Below are 17589 nucleotides of genomic sequence, written 5' to 3' on the forward strand. Positions count from 1 at the left end.
GCCTGGAATATTGTCTGTACTCAACATAGATATATTTTAACATTTTCAAATTCAACTTCTGACTCAAGGCATGTACTTGGGGTAAGCAAAGAAGCTAACATTCCAGTAATGCAAGAATAGGATGGACAGAGAAAAAAAATAAGCTCCATATCCACCCACCATCTTCCTGAAATTTCCTTGCCCCATTTTCTCTCGAGGGCACCTGGTGTGTTCTCTTCCACCAGCCAAAACAGTAGGCACTTGGGACTCAACAAGGAATTCTCCCTACTCCCTTCCCTGATACATTTATACCCTGAACTATCAAAAATATTTTTCACAAGTCAAAAACAAAACCAGAGAAGAAAGCTTTCAGGAAATAGTCTTTTTTACATCATGATCTATTTTTTAATCCTTTGAGATTTTTTTTTCAACCTTTCCTTGAAGCACATGACAGAAAGCAGAGCTGGAAGGAGGCATGATTTGGCAAGGGCTGGAGCGCCGAGTGGAATCAGATGCAAGCCTGTCTGTGCAAAATGTGGAAGGGCAAGTTTATTCACCTGGTTAGATGCCCTTAGGTTTCCATCTTTGAAGATTAAAGTAATCAAGGCATCCCCAGGAGCACAAACTGTATCCTCCAAAGTTACTTACAGATCTAGGGGAGGGCTTTATTGTTTGTTTGATCATGAAATCAGATACATTTTGATTTCCTGGAAAGAATTTTATTTATCATTTCTAGTTTCTACATCTACTCTGTGTTTGCATTTCATGGGTCCTTGGTTATCTTTTGTATTAAGAAACTGAATTTCTAGACCATAAGCTACTATGAGAAAAGACTATTTTCTATTTCCTTTGCGGCTCCTCCATCCCAAATTGGCCTTAAAGAGAGATTAGACGCTCAGTCAAGTGCTATCAGCTGATCAGTGTCAGTCCAGTGCTATCAGCTGATCAGTGTCCTTTGCTCATCCTTGGCTCACGAGAAAGAGAACTCTATCATCTCAGCGATCACGCCAGCTCTCATCTTTGGTTTGAGGTTTTAAACTATATCCTTCATTGACTCTTCCCAGGGAATAAGTGCCTGAAACAAGATACTCTCTTTTCCAGGACTCTGAGGCAGGGAGTGCTGGGGAGCTTGAAGGAAAACTAAAATTCAAAGAGGGATGTTTGGGTCTGCATAAGGCAAGAGGCAAAGAAAGATGGGTCAGTTCTATAAGGTTCTCTGGCTCTTATCCCATGGGTACTCCGGAGAGCCCTCAAGAGAAACCTAGAAATGAGTCAGCTGGTCAAGAGGACCAAGCTGGGAACTGGGCCATGAAGCCTTGGGTCCTAGACCTGGCTCCGATACTGTCAACTTGACAATCCTATAGATTACTGTCTCCTTGGGAACTTCATTTCCTCTTAGTTTTCTCACCTCCCATCCCCTTGCCTCAAATCTTGGTGACTTCTTTCAGTTATGTTTGTCTAAGGCCCTTCTGGGCAGGCACCTTTAGCTGATACTCTTCTGAGAGTACTTCTGGCCACAGAAAGAGTTCAGGTGGGGGAAGAGAATAAGGAATTCAACAGAAAAAAAATGCCCTCTGATGACTTTACAGAAATCACATTCATGTCTTTATCAGCATTGTCTTCAGAAGCAAATGTGAGCAGAATATACTCCATGCCCCTAACTCCAGATACATTTTTAAAGAAAGGGTCAAGAACACCAGCATCCAAATCCCACTTGGCTCTGCCACCCTCCCTAGAACTGAGATTTTTTTAAAAAAATAGTGCCCTGTCTACATAAACATGATCCCATCAATAACCAGAATGGGTTTTCCATGTGTTAATACCATCACCACCATTTAATTGTTAACATAAACTTTACAGTATGTACAATTTTATTTGGATAATACACTTACGTGTGAATTATAGAAATCAAGCATGTATAGTATATACATGTGTACACAAGCATTTGTATTCACAAGATAAGTGCATTTGATCATCTCCGATCTCTATCAAGTGGCAAGCTGGCCTCATCTGGTACAATTAGGTATGAACACAGTACAATGAAAAGGGAGAAAATGGGTACAGGGCAACTGCATATTGGGAGACCTTTTCAAGTATAAGCCCCACCTCACCTCTCATTAAGCACTTTCAACCCTGTTCACCAAAAGAAGATGGGGAGTATCCCGAAATGTCTCATTTTGTCTCAAGTGAAAATAAACACTGCTTTTGGAATGGAAATTGTCTTTATCGAGAACCCCTAGCTCATAGTAAATATCAACCAATGAGTTTAGATTCCACCTGCTCAGTTTTGTTTTGTGTTTTTATCTTGAAGTCCAATTACGTCTACGATAGCCATGGGTAATACAAACAGGCTCTCTCGCAGAGACAGCTCATGTCCCCCGTCCAAGGCCTCATGCACAACAGCAACGCACAAAGAAACAGTACGGGATGTGCATCCAGTTAACAAATACATTCAGCTCTTCTGAACGATATTTAGGTTTCTCCCATTAGTATTTATTTAGGTCTCAAACTGCAAGGGATTTCAGTGTGAGGTATTTATTTATATGACAACTGATTATTACAGCTGCACTTTTTAGGTTTAAAGGAGATAAATTTTTAATCACCATTTAATTAACACCAACTTTTTTTTTTCCTTTTTCATTAGCAATTCTATTTGCAAAGAATCAGGGCATTTGTCATTTCCTGAGGAGGATGCAGAATATTAAATACACATCAGCGGTAAGAAATGTCAAATAGAGTAAACAGTGTGCGACTGTATGGCGGCCGTGGATCTTTTTACTAATTAGCTGCCTTGGCTAGAGTCCCACTTAAGTGAAGCTATTTCATGTGTAAACAAGGTGTAATTTTCTTTTTTTTTTCTCCCTTGAAAAGAAGCGTGAATTGATTTGACTGATTTTGCTGCAATGGGGGAATTTTAATGCTTTCATCAGAAAAGCTACCTATGAAACCTTCTCAGGCACCCTCTGCAACAGGGTTCAGGAGGAAACCAAGTATACTCCATGAGACTCGGTCATGGTGCTGGCTAAAATCCTGCAGTGAGATTTGCAGAGGATGGAAGAGCGATGCAATGCGTGGGGAGATTATCATCTCACACCTCCATTGAAGCCCCACTGGCAGAAAAACAGACCAATCAGGAACTTGCCTTCTCAGAGCATGGCAACCGGAAGTGACCTAACAACCCCAGTGTGTGAGGATAAGGAGCACTCTTTTCCGGATGTGCACGTTTTCCAGAGCAGAACTCATGCCCTAGATTAGAAGACTCTCACAGAATATTTTAAGTTGGTTGCGTGTGGGCAGGAGCAGGAGCATTTGCGTGCAGGTGTACCAGTTGGGTCCTCTCAAGTGGAGAAAATCATGTAGAGCTAATGAAACATCATTACGATGCCAGCTCTGACTGCAGTCAGGTGAAACTCGGGCACAAAATTGGATTCAGAGATTCTGGCTCCTTGGCATCAAAAAATCTAAGATCACAGAACCCTTGGGGATGAATGCCTAAGCTCAAGGCTTCCTATTTCATTCTTGTCACCTCCTATATTGTAGGCATCATTCTGATATTCTTTTTCCAAAGAACTGACTGGATGACTGGATGTGGATTATCTCTGAATAGCTCCACAACATCGCCTGTCACTTAAAAATTGACCATCTGATCCATGGCAATTTTCTTATGTTTGGGATCATCCCAATTAAGAGTCAGTGCATTAGTGGAGGAGGGAAATTAGGTATTTATTATATACTATCCAATTCTGATTGTCTTTTAGAGAAACTATGGGTATAAAAGGAGGCATATTTTTTCCAGCACACTACAGTACTGTTGGTTCTTCCAAAAGCCACACTTTTAGTTTCTTATCCAGAGAAGCATGGGATTAATAGCAGAAATAATGCTGTTATTAGGAGGCTTTGGGGGCCAGGGAATCCTTCCACGTGTAATTTGCACTCCCCCTAGAGATCTCTATCACAGTGGCAGCCCCATGCGTTTTGAGGACACTGGAGGAAGACATACTCTTTGGATTGATGACATACCACTTTTCTGTATTCTGGGGAGACTTTTTAATTCATGTCATGCAAAGACGTGACAAATTTGTGGGGAAATCCTGGCTGGGGGAAGACAGGTCTGGAATGCAATGGAAGGGCAAAGGCAGAATGTTCTAAAAGACAATCAATGGTATACCTAAGATTAGAAATTGGGGTGACTATTCAAGGTCCTTCAGTATACATTCCTCCATTGTTGGGTCTAGAGCAGGGGTGGGCAAACTTTTTGACTCGATGGCCACAATGGGTTCTTAAACTGGACCGGAGGGCCGGAACAAAAGCATGGATGGAGTGTTTGTGTGAACTAATATAAATTCAAAGTAAACATCATTACATAAAAGGGTACGGTCTTTTTTTTTTTAGTTTTATTCATTTCAAATGGGCCGGATCCGGCCCGCGGGCTGTAGTTTGCCCACTGCTGGTCTAGAGGCAGCAAAGGTGCAACATCCATGAATAAAATACAGTGTTCAAGTGTATTTGTCATCAATGTCTAGTCAGCCCTTCCTTCCTTTCTACCGCTAGGTTGATGGGACACCTTCTCACCCATTGCCTTCCTCAGCCTCTCTACCACTGACTGAAATTTATTGCAACCAGCTCTCATCATTCTGGGAATATTGTAAATAGGGTACACATCCCCAAAGATGGAGCCATTCAGTGAATTCTCAAGCTCCAGGAGAGTTATTTCTGGCACCTGCCCACTCACAGGAAAACACTACCTACAAAACAGAACATACCATGAAGAAAGGAAATAGGATAACTTTTCAACCTGCCATTCTGTTCCCTTTTCCAAGAACCCAAAGCAAAATGCAGGAGGAAACAATTGTTAAGCTAGTCTACATTAGCTTAGGGTTTCTGCAGCATGTCGCCAAAACAGACTGAGTTACTCTGAAAAAAACCCGATGGCTAGTTCTCCCAAATATTTCAGGGATATTAATGTATTTAAAATACATTAATTATTGGATTAAAACTGTATAAAATGTTTACTCTTGTTTGTGGTCTTTATAATATTTAATCTTTAAATATTAAAATTCTGGTCTGATAAAGTATCATAACATAACAACTGTCTTTATTTATTTCTGTAGGCACTGTGCATGTGCCAGGCATGGCGCTAAGAGCTTCCCAGGCATAAAGATTGCCCTTTCTCCTCCAATCCTGCTAGATGAGTATCATTTCATATCACGCATGCACAGGTTTGAGTAGATTAAGAATGAGATACTGGAGGGGACTCAGAAATGACAAATGCTTGGAGGAATTTTTCATCTGTCTCTGTTGGTGCCAATGAAACAGTTAGCCTCCGACAGGGTGAATATTTCAGAAGAGAGAACTCGCTTGTCCCACTGATGTTTACCCACAATTTGGAGGATGCTCAGGGTAGATGCATGAGTGTCTCTCATGTTTTGAAGGCTTTTGATTTGAGGAGGCCGGGGTGGAAATGAGTGTCCAACTAAATTCCATGACGGTAAGAAACATAAACCGAAAACCACACTAGCCTTCTGCAGACAGATGGCATTGTACTTCTTACAGATCACAGCGCACATATGGCTGTTGGTGCCTGCCACCACATTAACAACCCTGGAAACAGCAACACACAGTTGATTAGAGCCACCATGGCTGTTTGGGGACTGAACGAGCTATGGTTACTCTGGAAGGAAAGGGATAACAGATACTATACAACCCTGAGTCATCACCAGAAGGGGGGAAATGCAAACTTACGTACACAGGAGTCCTCAGGATAAACTATAAGGGCCGCTGTGTCATAGACAGAAGATCCACACTTAGATATCGAAGACATAACTGTCTTAATTTATGCAGTCCTGAACAAGACCAGAAGCCAAGGATGAGAGCGCGTCTGTGAAACACACAAATGGACATCCAAAGAGATTCTTATAGCTCTCTGCCTGAGGGCCCTTCTGGCCTTTTACTCCAGATGTGTCTTGGAAATGGACTATAATGAAGGTAGTAGCATAGGTAGCATGAAACGCACTGACTTCCTATTCTTTGGGGGAGCCTGGAGTTCTGGGGTTGGGCCTGGACTGTGATGGGAGGCATGACAAAAAAGCTGAAATGGTTACAAAGCCAAACTTCCTAATCTCTTGCACATGTCAATCTCGCTACAATGCAGATGCATTCTTAACTGTTTTATTTGGTCTGTGTCGGATTTACATGCATACCATATTGCTTATTCTGTATTAGAGAAACCGTTAGGTGTTTATGATGAGAAAATTGCATGGTGGACTGGCTTAATGGAATTTGGAATATAGGAAATCACAACATCACCTCTGGCATCCAAGGCATCATTATTGCCAACATACCTAGTGGGCATGTCCAGGAGACTTGCCCTTTGATTTATTATTTTTGGTTAAGGACTCACCTATCTGGTATCTGCCATTCTCAGCACACACCTCACAAGATTCCTTGAGTGGAAGACTATGGCATGGAGCCATGTGCAAAAGAACCAACAAAAAAAAATACCTTCCTAAATCCTCTTCCTCTTTGCAGGGCACTATTGGACATCCAACATTTTCCCTCCAGAAAGTTGGCCATTACGTATGTTTCCCTATTGATAAAACATTAATGGAAGGTTTTAAACATCAGATTCAATACTAGGCATTTTCTTGTACACACGTCTATTGCTGCAGGAATTCAAAACCCTGGGGGTAGAGTACGTATTATTCTTATTTGCAGCATAAGGCATAACATGCTCGGAAATATACACATCGTTGTGGCCTCTACTGTCCCTGGAACAGTACGATGCCGTTGACCTCAAGGAGGATCGAAGATAGCTGTCATTCATTGTCTGGGATGGCAACGAGTGTTTGTAGGAGTCCGAGGGGCATCTCCCAATGACTAAGCGTTGGTCATCCCCATAGGAGTGGAGGAAAGGGTTATTGGAGGTGTGGTCTGGCAAGAGAGACTTGCTCCGCTTGCTGTCCTCCAGACCCTGGGGGAAGAGGGAGCTTTTGTTCCCCAAGAGTTTGCTGGATGGGACACTGACAAGACTCCCGTACAAATTTCCCTCCAGAAGCCGTTCCCTGTCCTTGAGGCTTATGCTCCGAGAGGGCCTGCTAAGGTCTATCTCCCTAGGCTTGTCGAGGATGTTATCATAGGAATGCTGACGGCTAATCCTTAGCTTGTTCTTTTGGAACTGGAGGGCGTTGTTCTGTGCCCAGTCCTGCTGGTAGACCTCCTCCTGGGTGGCTGGATTCGCTGTCTCCTGAAGCATCTGGTCTTCATCAATGTCATAGAGGTTCCCCATCCGTAGGCAGGCATCACACTTGAACGGCGACCTCATGGTGAAATGGCCTGAATAGGTGGGCAGGTTGGAAAGGCAGCTCCTGCAGTGTGTGGAGTTCTGCCTGTAGCGGTCGCTGCCCTCGCTGAGAGGGGAACTCTTGTCCTTCAAGGTGAAGTGCTTGGAGTAGAGCTTATACTGGTCATTGTTGGGAAGCCCATCTTCATTGTGCAGAGGGTTCCTGTTCATGGGTAGCGTGGAGTCCCCCTTGCGAAAGTTCTCACTGTGGTCCTGGTAGGCATCTGGGAAGTCCATGTTCTCGGGGAGGGCCATGTTTTCAACAAACTGGGGGGGATCTAGGTGGAAACTGGGCTCTTTCTCACCATCAATGGTGTAGATCTTGTCCCTGGGGGAGCTCGCTTTGGTTTTCAAGTATGAGCGCTCGACCTCGCTGCAGTCCTTGGGATACTTGGAGGCCATTGACCTTTTGAAGTTGTCCTTGGTCTTGTGGCTCTTATTGTTGTCAGGTTCCCTGTGGCACGTGGCCCGACTCGAAGTTTCTGAAATGTCTGAGTGGGCCACCTCTTCTGGAAGGTACCTGGGACTCTTTAGGGAGTGGGTCCTATTCTCCAATGTTCCCTCCTCCCTCTGGGAGACTGGGTTCTGGGTCATTGAATCTTGGCGTAGAGAGTCCATGGATTTCTTCCAAAGCTGCCGGGGCCTGGAGTTCCCTTTGGATTCTGTGCTCACGGCCACCTCCACCGTGTTAGGGTTAGATTCGTTGAGAGTCAGAGGGTGCTGACCCTGGAACACGTAGTTATTGAGGTTGTCCTTGTGCCTGTTGGCCACAAATGTTTGGAGTTCATTCATGTTGTCCCCAAAAATGCTGTCTTTCCCCTGAAAGGACCTGTTGTCTGAATATATCAAGTTTCCCTTGTCTGAAACCATGTCCATGATCAGGGAACCTCTTTGGATAAGGTCGGCAGCTCTTTTGGGAGAATCCATTCTTGAGGAGTTCATGTTGGACATGTTTTTGGCTGACCGAAGGAATTTTAACATGTTGCTCTGTGAGCCGGTCAGGTTGAAGTCTGGAGACTTCTTTTTTTCTTCAATGTGCACCCCGTGAATGCAGCTGTAAATGCCCTGTGGGAAGTGACATAACACACCATCAGCAGCAGCAAGAAAAGGAAACCACTCCACACCTGAACTCTATCTGCAAAGGGGAGATATGGCCTTCTTGTAGGAGCCCTGGAGAAATAGCAAAATCCAATACGAAGCCTGGTAATGTTTCTTAAATGGATGAGACCAGTGGCAAATATCAGGCTTATCTTTTCTCTCTGGCTCAAGGTTATTAAACACTTTTGCAAACAGTCATACATGAAGCTTGAGAAAAGGCATCAATGAATGTTCATATAACTATGAGGGTCTCAGTGCCTCCAAATTGACATGTATTTAATCAACCTTGTCAACACCCAGGTCATCAACTCATGTTTTTTATTAAAATTTCTCAGAATCATCTTTGGAGTTTGGATACCAGAGAATCGGCTATTGGCAAACAAACTAAGTTGGCATTAAAGGACAACCTATTATTAATTCTTTTGGGGAATTACCCCTACCCACACACTGAAGCTATCAATCAATTCATGAGACCCAAGTATGTCAGTCAGAAAATCTTTTCTGATTCAGTATAGGCATGGAATCTATTAGTATGTGTGATGAATCAGATTTTTTAAAAATTTTTAAGGAATAGACATAGATGCTAGGATACAAGTAGCAGTTGCAGGGGACTAGTCCTGCCATTATCCTGAGAGTGAAGCCACCATAGAAAAAAGTAGAACCCAGGGGATAGAAAGACATGACATAGGTCAAACCTTTGGGGCCACTCTCTCAAACTTTTCTCTTACTTCACTCGATATAGTCTTGTGTGTTTGTTTGTGTGTGAATTTGCTCAACATAGAGTCGGGTTTTAGCTGTGAGGGACAGTGGAGAGTCCTGAGGACACAGTGTGCTGCATTTAAATCCATGTAGGGACTGAGTGACTTATGGACTCCTGGGGAGCTCAAATATAGGCACGTCCATCTATATGTCTGTTTTCCACTACACTTTCTTCCATTCTTAAAAATAGCTGTTTACTTCTACTTAATAGTAACTCCAGGGAAGAATTCGGTTCATGTGCAAGAGGGCATTGGTGATTGTGTTTTGCGGTCCCCCCTGCCCCACTCCTGCTCCCAAAGTTTTGGCAGCCAGACCTAAAAGGAACAATCATATCAAGCCTACAGGATTTGACCTGGTCCTCCCAAGACTGATGAGGAGCCAGCCTGAGAAGAGGTTTGTAAAAGCGAACGCGGCAGCTGCTGCTGACTTTGGCATGAACTTGTGCAAAGTATATGTGATTAACTGTGGACTGTGATAATAGTGGCTCCATCAGTTCCCCATGGTGGGGACGAGTTTCACCCACAGAGATGCTCAAGGAACTGTGACAGCCTCGAGCCTGCTGTATTTTTCTTGTAGTTTTCTGGAGACAGTCTCCTCTCCAGCCCTCTAAGAGAGGTCAACAGAAAAGCCTACCTGCGGTTGTGCATTTGAGCATCTCTTTCTCTGACACTCAATCCTGGGCTGCGTGGCCCTGGCATCGCTCCCTTTCCCCACCTTCCTCCAGCCTTGTCTTTAGTCTCCTTCTCCATGTCCTGTGTGGCTGGTTGTTCACCTGCCAGGAGCTTCTCTCTCCTCATTATAAATTTTTGAGCTGCTCTGTTCCCCCTGATCTGTCCTTCCTGTGTCACTGCACCTCCCCTTTCACACCAGCATGAACATGCACCGCCCATTTTGTGGGAGCGCCAAAGAAAGGCCTGCTACCCTTTCCTACCAAAGGTTGTTCTCCAAAGCCACTGTGGCTTCCTGCTTAGGTGAGCAGCCAAGCCCCTCCTCGGGAGCCAAATCCCTGGGTTGTGTTTCTTTCCTTCCTGCAGAGTTCTCTCTTTCTGTTCTCCTCTCTGTTATTCATAATCCTGGCTGCATTTCATGGGTTGTGGAAATAGGGTGCCCTCTTGAACCCACAGGGGGCTCATCCCAGGTGTGGACGAGCCAGAAGCCTTTTTCACTATTTCCAGCTGCCCCATCCAAGCTCATCGGGAAGGTGCCTGGGTTCCTTCTCCCGGGTCCTTGGCTTTGCTGTGTCCCCCATTCCTTACATCTCAGGAGACAACTGAGGCAGTTCTTTGTGCTGGTGACAGTGAATATTTTTTTCTACATGATTGGGAAAGCACTTCAGGGAGAAAACAAACGTTAAGGGCATCCTGCAGACAAGAGGGCACAGTTTGGGAAGTTGTTGGAGACAAAGGCCACAGCTGTGGGAGAAGCTTGGTTCTGATGTTAAATAAGTGGTTTCTTTGAGCTCTGGCCTTCTCCCTGGGCAGCTCCACACGTGCACGTATCTCAGGTTTGTATTGGTTCAAATTATCCAGGAGCTTCCCAAGGGACAAGCCCACAAGGAGGGTTGCATGTGTGTGTCTGTGTGTCGCAATAACTTTATGTCTATTGTCTGGCTGATCAATATGCTAAAAAGAGAAATGGTGATGGAGAGACCTGGCTTGTGTGCAGAAACTCTGCCTTGGGGTAGAAGTGAATTTCAGATGAAAAGGTGTCTGACACTGACAAAAACAGGAGACCCAACCCTACACACACAGACAAAGATTCCTCTCTCATGCTATTTTTCTGGCATGAGAGATGAAGTGAGAAGACCTCTGCTGTTTCAAGAAAACGTAAGTGAACAGGAGGGTCCCATTCTAACCTGTTGGGACTCAGTTTCTCCATCATAGGATGGGTGTGATCAACTCAACCTCATAGGATATGGCGAGGATTAGAGACAATGGCCCAGGCTCTCATTTACACACGAGATCTTCTATTTGTAGGAAAGTAGGTTCTTTGCTTGGGAATTCCCCACTGCAGGTTTTATTTCACAGAAAATGATGGTGTGTACACACTGAAGACACTTTTGCTTCGGTGTGTGTTCTCTGCACTGTATGCAAGCATATATGTAAGGTGGCATGTGTGTGAATATGCACATCAGACCAGTTTAAGAAATGTGTGCTGGCCCTTGACCAGAAAAGGAAGAGCACTTTTTAGCAACCCAGAAGCCCTTCTAGGCGCAGCATCTGGGGCTAAGCCCATTCTGAGTTCCCCTAATAAATGAGAGAGAGATTTATTAGGTAAACTCGGAATGAGAAAAGTACATTAAGGATGAGATCTTTTTATTCACACGTACCAGGCTGTGCTTATTTTAAAAGACAAATCTCATCTGGGGAGAAGGAGGGAGGGCAGTTGCTGCTGTAGGGCTCCCTGCAACTGTTGGAGGCACAAGTGAGGATGGCTGGGTGTTTCAAGGGGGCACACAAGTCCCTTCAGTGCTCCTATGGGATGAGGGGTCCACTCTGGCTTAGGGAAGGGAGGCTGATATTCAAATTCCAGCTCTTCCAGCCCGTCAGTCAATGCACAACACAACAACAGCTGCTCCTGTGGGCTCAGTCTCTTCTCCCCGCCCCCCCTACCCCCCCAACACTCCCATTCTTCAAGATGCTTGGAACAGGAGTGAGGGATTTAGTTCATTTCTTATAATAATGATCCTATCAACTTGGCTTCCTTAATGGTATCTCAGACAGAGGAAATGCTCTTCCAAACACAAGCAGGATTTATAAGTAAATGCAACAGTATGCATTTGCCCATAATAATCCCAGAATCTTTGGATATGGAAAGCTTTTAGTAATTGGCAGAGAGAATTAGCTTAAAGTTGGCATACCTAGCTATATGCACACACACTGTTATTTTTAAGCAATCTGTGTGTTTAGATGCCATCAAGCTAATTAAGAAATATGTATTTGCACCAAACTCAAGTTTACAGTGCCATTGAATGGAGAAAATAAATCCTCCTCACTAAGCTAATGTGTACCTTCTGAATCTCCAAGGTTTTTAAAATCACTAAATGCTAAGGATACAAAAATTCCTTTTTAAACAATGATTTAGTTTCCTCAATAAAGCTTAGCATATAAAATTAGATGTTTTTAAGAAATATTTTTCACCATGTTTCAAATCCAAATTCATTAAACACATGTGAAAAAAAATTCCGAGGAGAGTAAATGGGAGAAATAGGGAGATAAATAGATTGAATGGGATGGATGGATAGATGGGTGGATGAATGGATGAACAGACAGATGAATGAACAGACGGATGAATGAATAGATGGATGAATGGATAGATGGATGGATGGATGGATGGATGAACGAATGGGTGGAGAAAGAGATGGACAGACAGATGATTGATACAAAATCTATAATAATAAAAGCATAGTATGCTAATTAGACCAGACAGCCGAACGACCTTCTGTACATCCTTCTGGATGACCTTCCGGACGAAGCCAGGGCTGCGAGGGCTGAGGCAAGCCACTGAGGCTGTGAGGGCCGAGCCCCTTGCATGAATTTTGTGTATCGGGCCTCTACTAGACAGATAATGTTCTACTATGTTAGAGGATGAATAAACAATATGTATGTATATGCTTTTATTATGATGTAAGTAAATGACTAGATTGTGTTGAATATGTAAACACATTATGTGAGTTGCATGCACATATATATTATGTAGTATGATTTGTATCAAATCTCTTGTGTTGCTTGCATTTGGTATTTGTTGCTTGTGTAAGAGTGTGGGCTCTGGATGGTACACTATTTAGATTCAAACCATGGCTCCACCACAACTGTGTGTCCTTGGATAATTCCCCTCACCTCATAACTCTGAGTTCCCCCATCTGTAATCTGGAGCTAATTACCGAACCTACCTCATAGAGTTGGTTTGTAGGTTACATGAGATAGAGAGTATAAAGTTCTTATAAGGTGCCTGGAACATATATGTGCTCCACAAATATAAGCATTTTCCATGCTGGTTATCATTACTGGTGAATTATGTCACATGTGCTTTTTATGGCAACACCCACATGGCATGTTATGCAATAAAAGGAGATTTTCTTGTATTGCATGGGAACTCCCATAGCCTTTGTACTCTGTGCTGTAGTTTATGTTGGGTTGAATGTGTATTTTGTCTTGTTTGATGTGTGTGCATTTTCTCATGGGTCTTCACGTCTGGTTTCATTGCAGACACCATGCTTTCCGTGTTTTGTTGGGGTGTGTACACAGAGCGTGGCTGTGTGTGCAGATTACGTTTTGTCCTGCACGTTCTGTTGGAATGCATGCACACACTGTCGCATCCTGCCTAGGGATGTTAGTAGTGCGGCAGAGCATGCCTGGGTGCTATGATGGAGGCCACAGACTGCTTTGTTTGGCCCACATGTTTTATGTGTGTGTTTTAATGGAATTAGTTACTAATATTTAACATAGAAAGGTTTCACACAAAATCAGACCACTACTTTCTCTTTTACAGATAAGACCTGATAATATTAGCTCCGCATTCCCGTCCTCCACTGAGGAGGACTGCCCCCTTCAGGCATGGTGAGCATTATACACAGCTTGTCACAGGTCCTGGGATCCTCCATTGTTCCCTCACCCAGACACCCAATTTCAGAAGCTATTTTTCACATCATTGGTGCTGCCTTTCTCATGCCTAGCCTGCTTCACCCATTCGCCCTTCTTTTCTGGCTTCTATAGTCATCTGGGTTTGCAAACCGTGGCTTATAAACGCCCAAGGTTCAGACCCTTTCCTGCAAAAAGTCAAGACCCCCTGATTCTCTGGACACCCGATGCTTCCCTGGACCTGCTATTGCAAAAGGAAGTGGCCGCCAGGGGTACTGACCCTGCTGATGGAGAAGAGCAGCCCCGGCCGGTCAGAGCAAATGCCCGTGAAACAGAAGCGCAGCTTCCAGTAGAAGAGGTGCTCCCAGATGAAGGTGATGAGGCTGAGGGCCATGGCGGCCGCCAGCATGTAGAACACGCCTGCCATGTTGTCAATGTCCAGCTGACTGCTCATCACCTCGTTCTTCTCGTGGTGGCAGATCCCTGTGAGCCACAGCGTCTCCAGCTCCTCCATCTCACCTGCACGGAAGATACGACCCACAGGCAGTGAGAAGCGGGCATGCACTCTTGGGCAAGCATCTTTGGGTTTGGGATACACATCCATGACCTGTGGCTGTGTAACCTGAAGGCAAATTACTGAGCTTTCCTGGTCTGCATCACTCACTTGTTCAGTGAAGGTGATGATAATAATACCTTCTTACTGTCTGTTGTAGGAAGATGAAATGAGATAATGTATAGTTTGGCATAGTCCCTTTTTTGCCTTTTTGTATGTTTTTTTGTTTGTTCATGTCATTATCATTATGTTCCGCCCATCCTATTTTTCTCTATCTCAACCTCAAACACACCCGATCCTGGAGCAGGACATGGGCTAAACTGGCAGCCAGCTACAGTGGAAAGACCTGCAGTCCAGTTATGACTTCATCACTCACTAGCTGTGACTTCGGAGCTACAGTTATCCTGCCTGTGAAATGGGTATAATAACACTGCCTATTTCCCACATTTGTGGTGAGGATCAAACTCACATATGTAAAGTTACAAAACGTAGTGCCTGAATCACAGGAACTCAGAAATTGCAGGCTTCGCGGTACTGTTGTGAAGAAAATGCCCAGTGCAGTGCCTGGCACACCATCGTCCTCAAATATATTAGTTTCTTCTTCCCTCTTCCTTTAAAAGAACATCCAGGATTGTTCCAAATGGTCACCCACAAACAATGCACTTAGGCCTCAAAGCATTGATTGAAAGGAAGCACCCCAACCGGCTCTGAATGGCCCCTTGCAAATTAAACACCTCCCGCTCCAGTAAGCACTTAAAGAAATAAGGTAATGGGCATGCTTAGCATTATTTTGGGTTTTCAAAGAAATAAGGTAATGGGCATGCTTAGCATTATTTTGTCTCTCTCTTATGTGCATTTTATCCAGTTGCCATTTAGGAGGAAATTTTCTGATCTGAATGCCTAGCAATCATACTAACTGTCTAGCAATTCACTCAACTATGGCACTTAGACTAGGATTCAGCCTTTACACACTACCCTTCAAGGGCAGTGAAAATCAAGGAGTCTGCACATAATGCTAAATGGAAGCTAGAAGTGTGTGCGTGCGTGTGTGTGCGTGTGTGTGTGTGTGTGTGTGTGTGTGTGATCTCTAAGATACAAAAGACATGCAGAGCAAAACAAAGGAAATAGTCCACCTGATTACTGGATCCCTCTCAAAGAACTTAATAAAATGACTGTTTTCATACTGCTCTACTGTTCCCTTATGTTTCGGGGAATCAGTGTGTATTGCTGGTGGTTTGTTCTAGCTCTTGACTGATTTGATGGGACGCAGAAAGCTAAGTCGGCAGTTATTGTTTCTTGACCTTTTGAAGATGTTATGAGTTTTCCTCTGATCTAGACTGCAGCTGTTATTAGAAGTCGGCCCGTAATTACTTGCTATGTAATTTCTATTTTCTCTCTACTCGCTTTTGAGAATTTCATTTTGTCTGTGGTGTGGAATCTGGGTGTGGGTTTGTTTTATTTGCTCTGCTTTTCAACCTGGTGACTCATAACTTTAATTCTGGAAACATCTCACCCATTGCTGCTTGGCGTATTAACTCTCGCCATCCTATCTTTTTTAAAAAAAATTAATAGACTTTCATTTTTAGAGTAGAAAATACAGAGAGTTTCCACATACTCCTAGCCCCCATTTCTCTCACTTTCCCCTATTAACTTCTGTCATTGATAGTGGCATTTTCTTTTTTACAATTTATGAACCAATCTTGATACATTACTATTAACTAAAGTCCACAGTTTACATTGCGGTTCACTCTTTGCTCTGTAGGTCTGTGGGTATTGCTGAGTACTTAATGCTAAGCACCCACCATTGCAGTATCATAGCGTATTTTCACTGCCCTAGAAGTCCCATGCTCCAACTATTCATCTCTCCCTCCCCCCATCTCAACCCCTGGCAATCACTGGTCTTTTAACTGCCTCTCTAGTTTTGTCTTTTCCAGAACATCATATGGATGGAGCCATGTAGCATGTAGCTTTTTCAGACAAGCTTCTTTCACTGAACAGAATGTACTTAGGTTCTTTTGTGTGTTTCAATGACTTGATAGCTTGCTTCTTTTTATTGCGGGATAATATTCCATCGCATACATGTATAGTCTGTTTGTCCATTCACCTGCTGATGGACATCTTGGCTGCTCCCTGGTTTAACCAGTTATGAATACAGCTGCTACAAACATTCATGTGCAGGTTTTGTCTGTGGATGCAAGTTTTCAATGCATTTGGGTAAATACCTAGGAGCATATGGCTAGATTGCACGGTGAGACTACTAGTATGTCTAGCTTTGTAGGAAACCGCCAAGCTGCCTTCCGAAGTGGCCATGGCATCATGCATTCCCACCAGCAGTGAAGGGGGTTGCTCCGCATCCTCACCCACATTGATTAATGTTCTCCACGTTTTGGATTTTAGCCATTCTAATAAGGTGTGCAGTGAGTGGTAACACAATTCTCTAATGACACATGATAATCCTGGCTTTTTTTGCTTCTGAAAATTTTGTTTAAACTATTCTGGACCCTCTCATCCTATCCTCTAGGTTATTAACTTTGTTTTAATATTTCCCATTCCTTTATCTCTCTGTCCTGCCGTTAGATGATTTGCACACTTTCCAGTTCATTTATTTCTTCATTAGTAATACTTAGCTTTCTGTTTTCATTTTCATCTATTTTAATTGTGACATTCATCTGCCTTTTTTTAAACTTCTGCCAGTTTTTTTTTTAAATTTTGTTTTATTGCTTAAAGTATTACAAAGAGTAGTACATTTGTCTCCTTTCCCCCCTTGAACTTCCCCCAGCCTCCCCTACCCCCCAGTGTCTTGTGTCCATTGGTTATGCTTTTATGCATGCATACAAGTCCTTCGGTTGATCTCTTACCACCCCCCCCCAACACAATTCACCATAGCTAAGATTTGGAAACAGCCTAAGTGCCCATCGACAGATGAATGGATTAGAAAACTGTGGTACATCTGCCAGTTCTTTTGATCGTAATGTCCTACTCCTCTGTTATTTTTAAAACTTTTATATTTAATAATTCAACCCTACAGTCTTTGGGTTGTTCTCTGCCCTGTCTCCTCCCCGCTTCCTTGGTTCTTGGGGTTCCCATCTTATTGGTTGTGTGTGCTGCATCTCGTGGTGGCTTACTTCCCTGTGAAATTAGTAACTTTTGATTATGAGCTAATCTTCAGCAGACTGGTTCTCCCCCTACACCCAGAGGGCTCCCAAGCATCCTGGGCTATAGGAGTGCCCCCGCTGTGAGATTCTGGGTTTGCTTCCATCACAGTTCCAGGGACTTGCAAT

General features: G+C 43.6%; 1 protein-coding gene across 2 annotated transcripts in view; it reads right to left on the bottom strand.

Moving 5' to 3' along the window:
- Positions 1 to 4436: 4436 nt before the first annotated feature.
- Positions 4437 to 17589, bottom strand: part of GRIN2A (glutamate ionotropic receptor NMDA type subunit 2A) — a 365860-nt gene continuing 352707 nt past the window's right edge. The window contains exons 11-13 of one of the 2 annotated variants that reach the window (XM_023760225.1): positions 14036 to 14274; positions 7218 to 8383; positions 6856 to 6874 (exon numbers count right to left, since the gene is read on the bottom strand). In XM_023760225.1, the coding sequence (XP_023615993.1) occupies positions 6856 to 6874; positions 7218 to 8383; positions 14036 to 14274 (1424 nt within the window). Of the gene's footprint in view, positions 8384 to 14035; positions 14275 to 17589 lie in introns of both variants that reach the window. The other variant, XM_006096328.3, reaches the window with a different exon arrangement.

The sequence above is a fragment of the Myotis lucifugus genome, unplaced genomic scaffold (assembly GCF_000147115.1).
Source record: "Myotis lucifugus unplaced genomic scaffold, Myoluc2.0 scaffold_176, whole genome shotgun sequence".
Taxonomy (NCBI): domain Eukaryota; kingdom Metazoa; phylum Chordata; class Mammalia; order Chiroptera; family Vespertilionidae; genus Myotis; species Myotis lucifugus.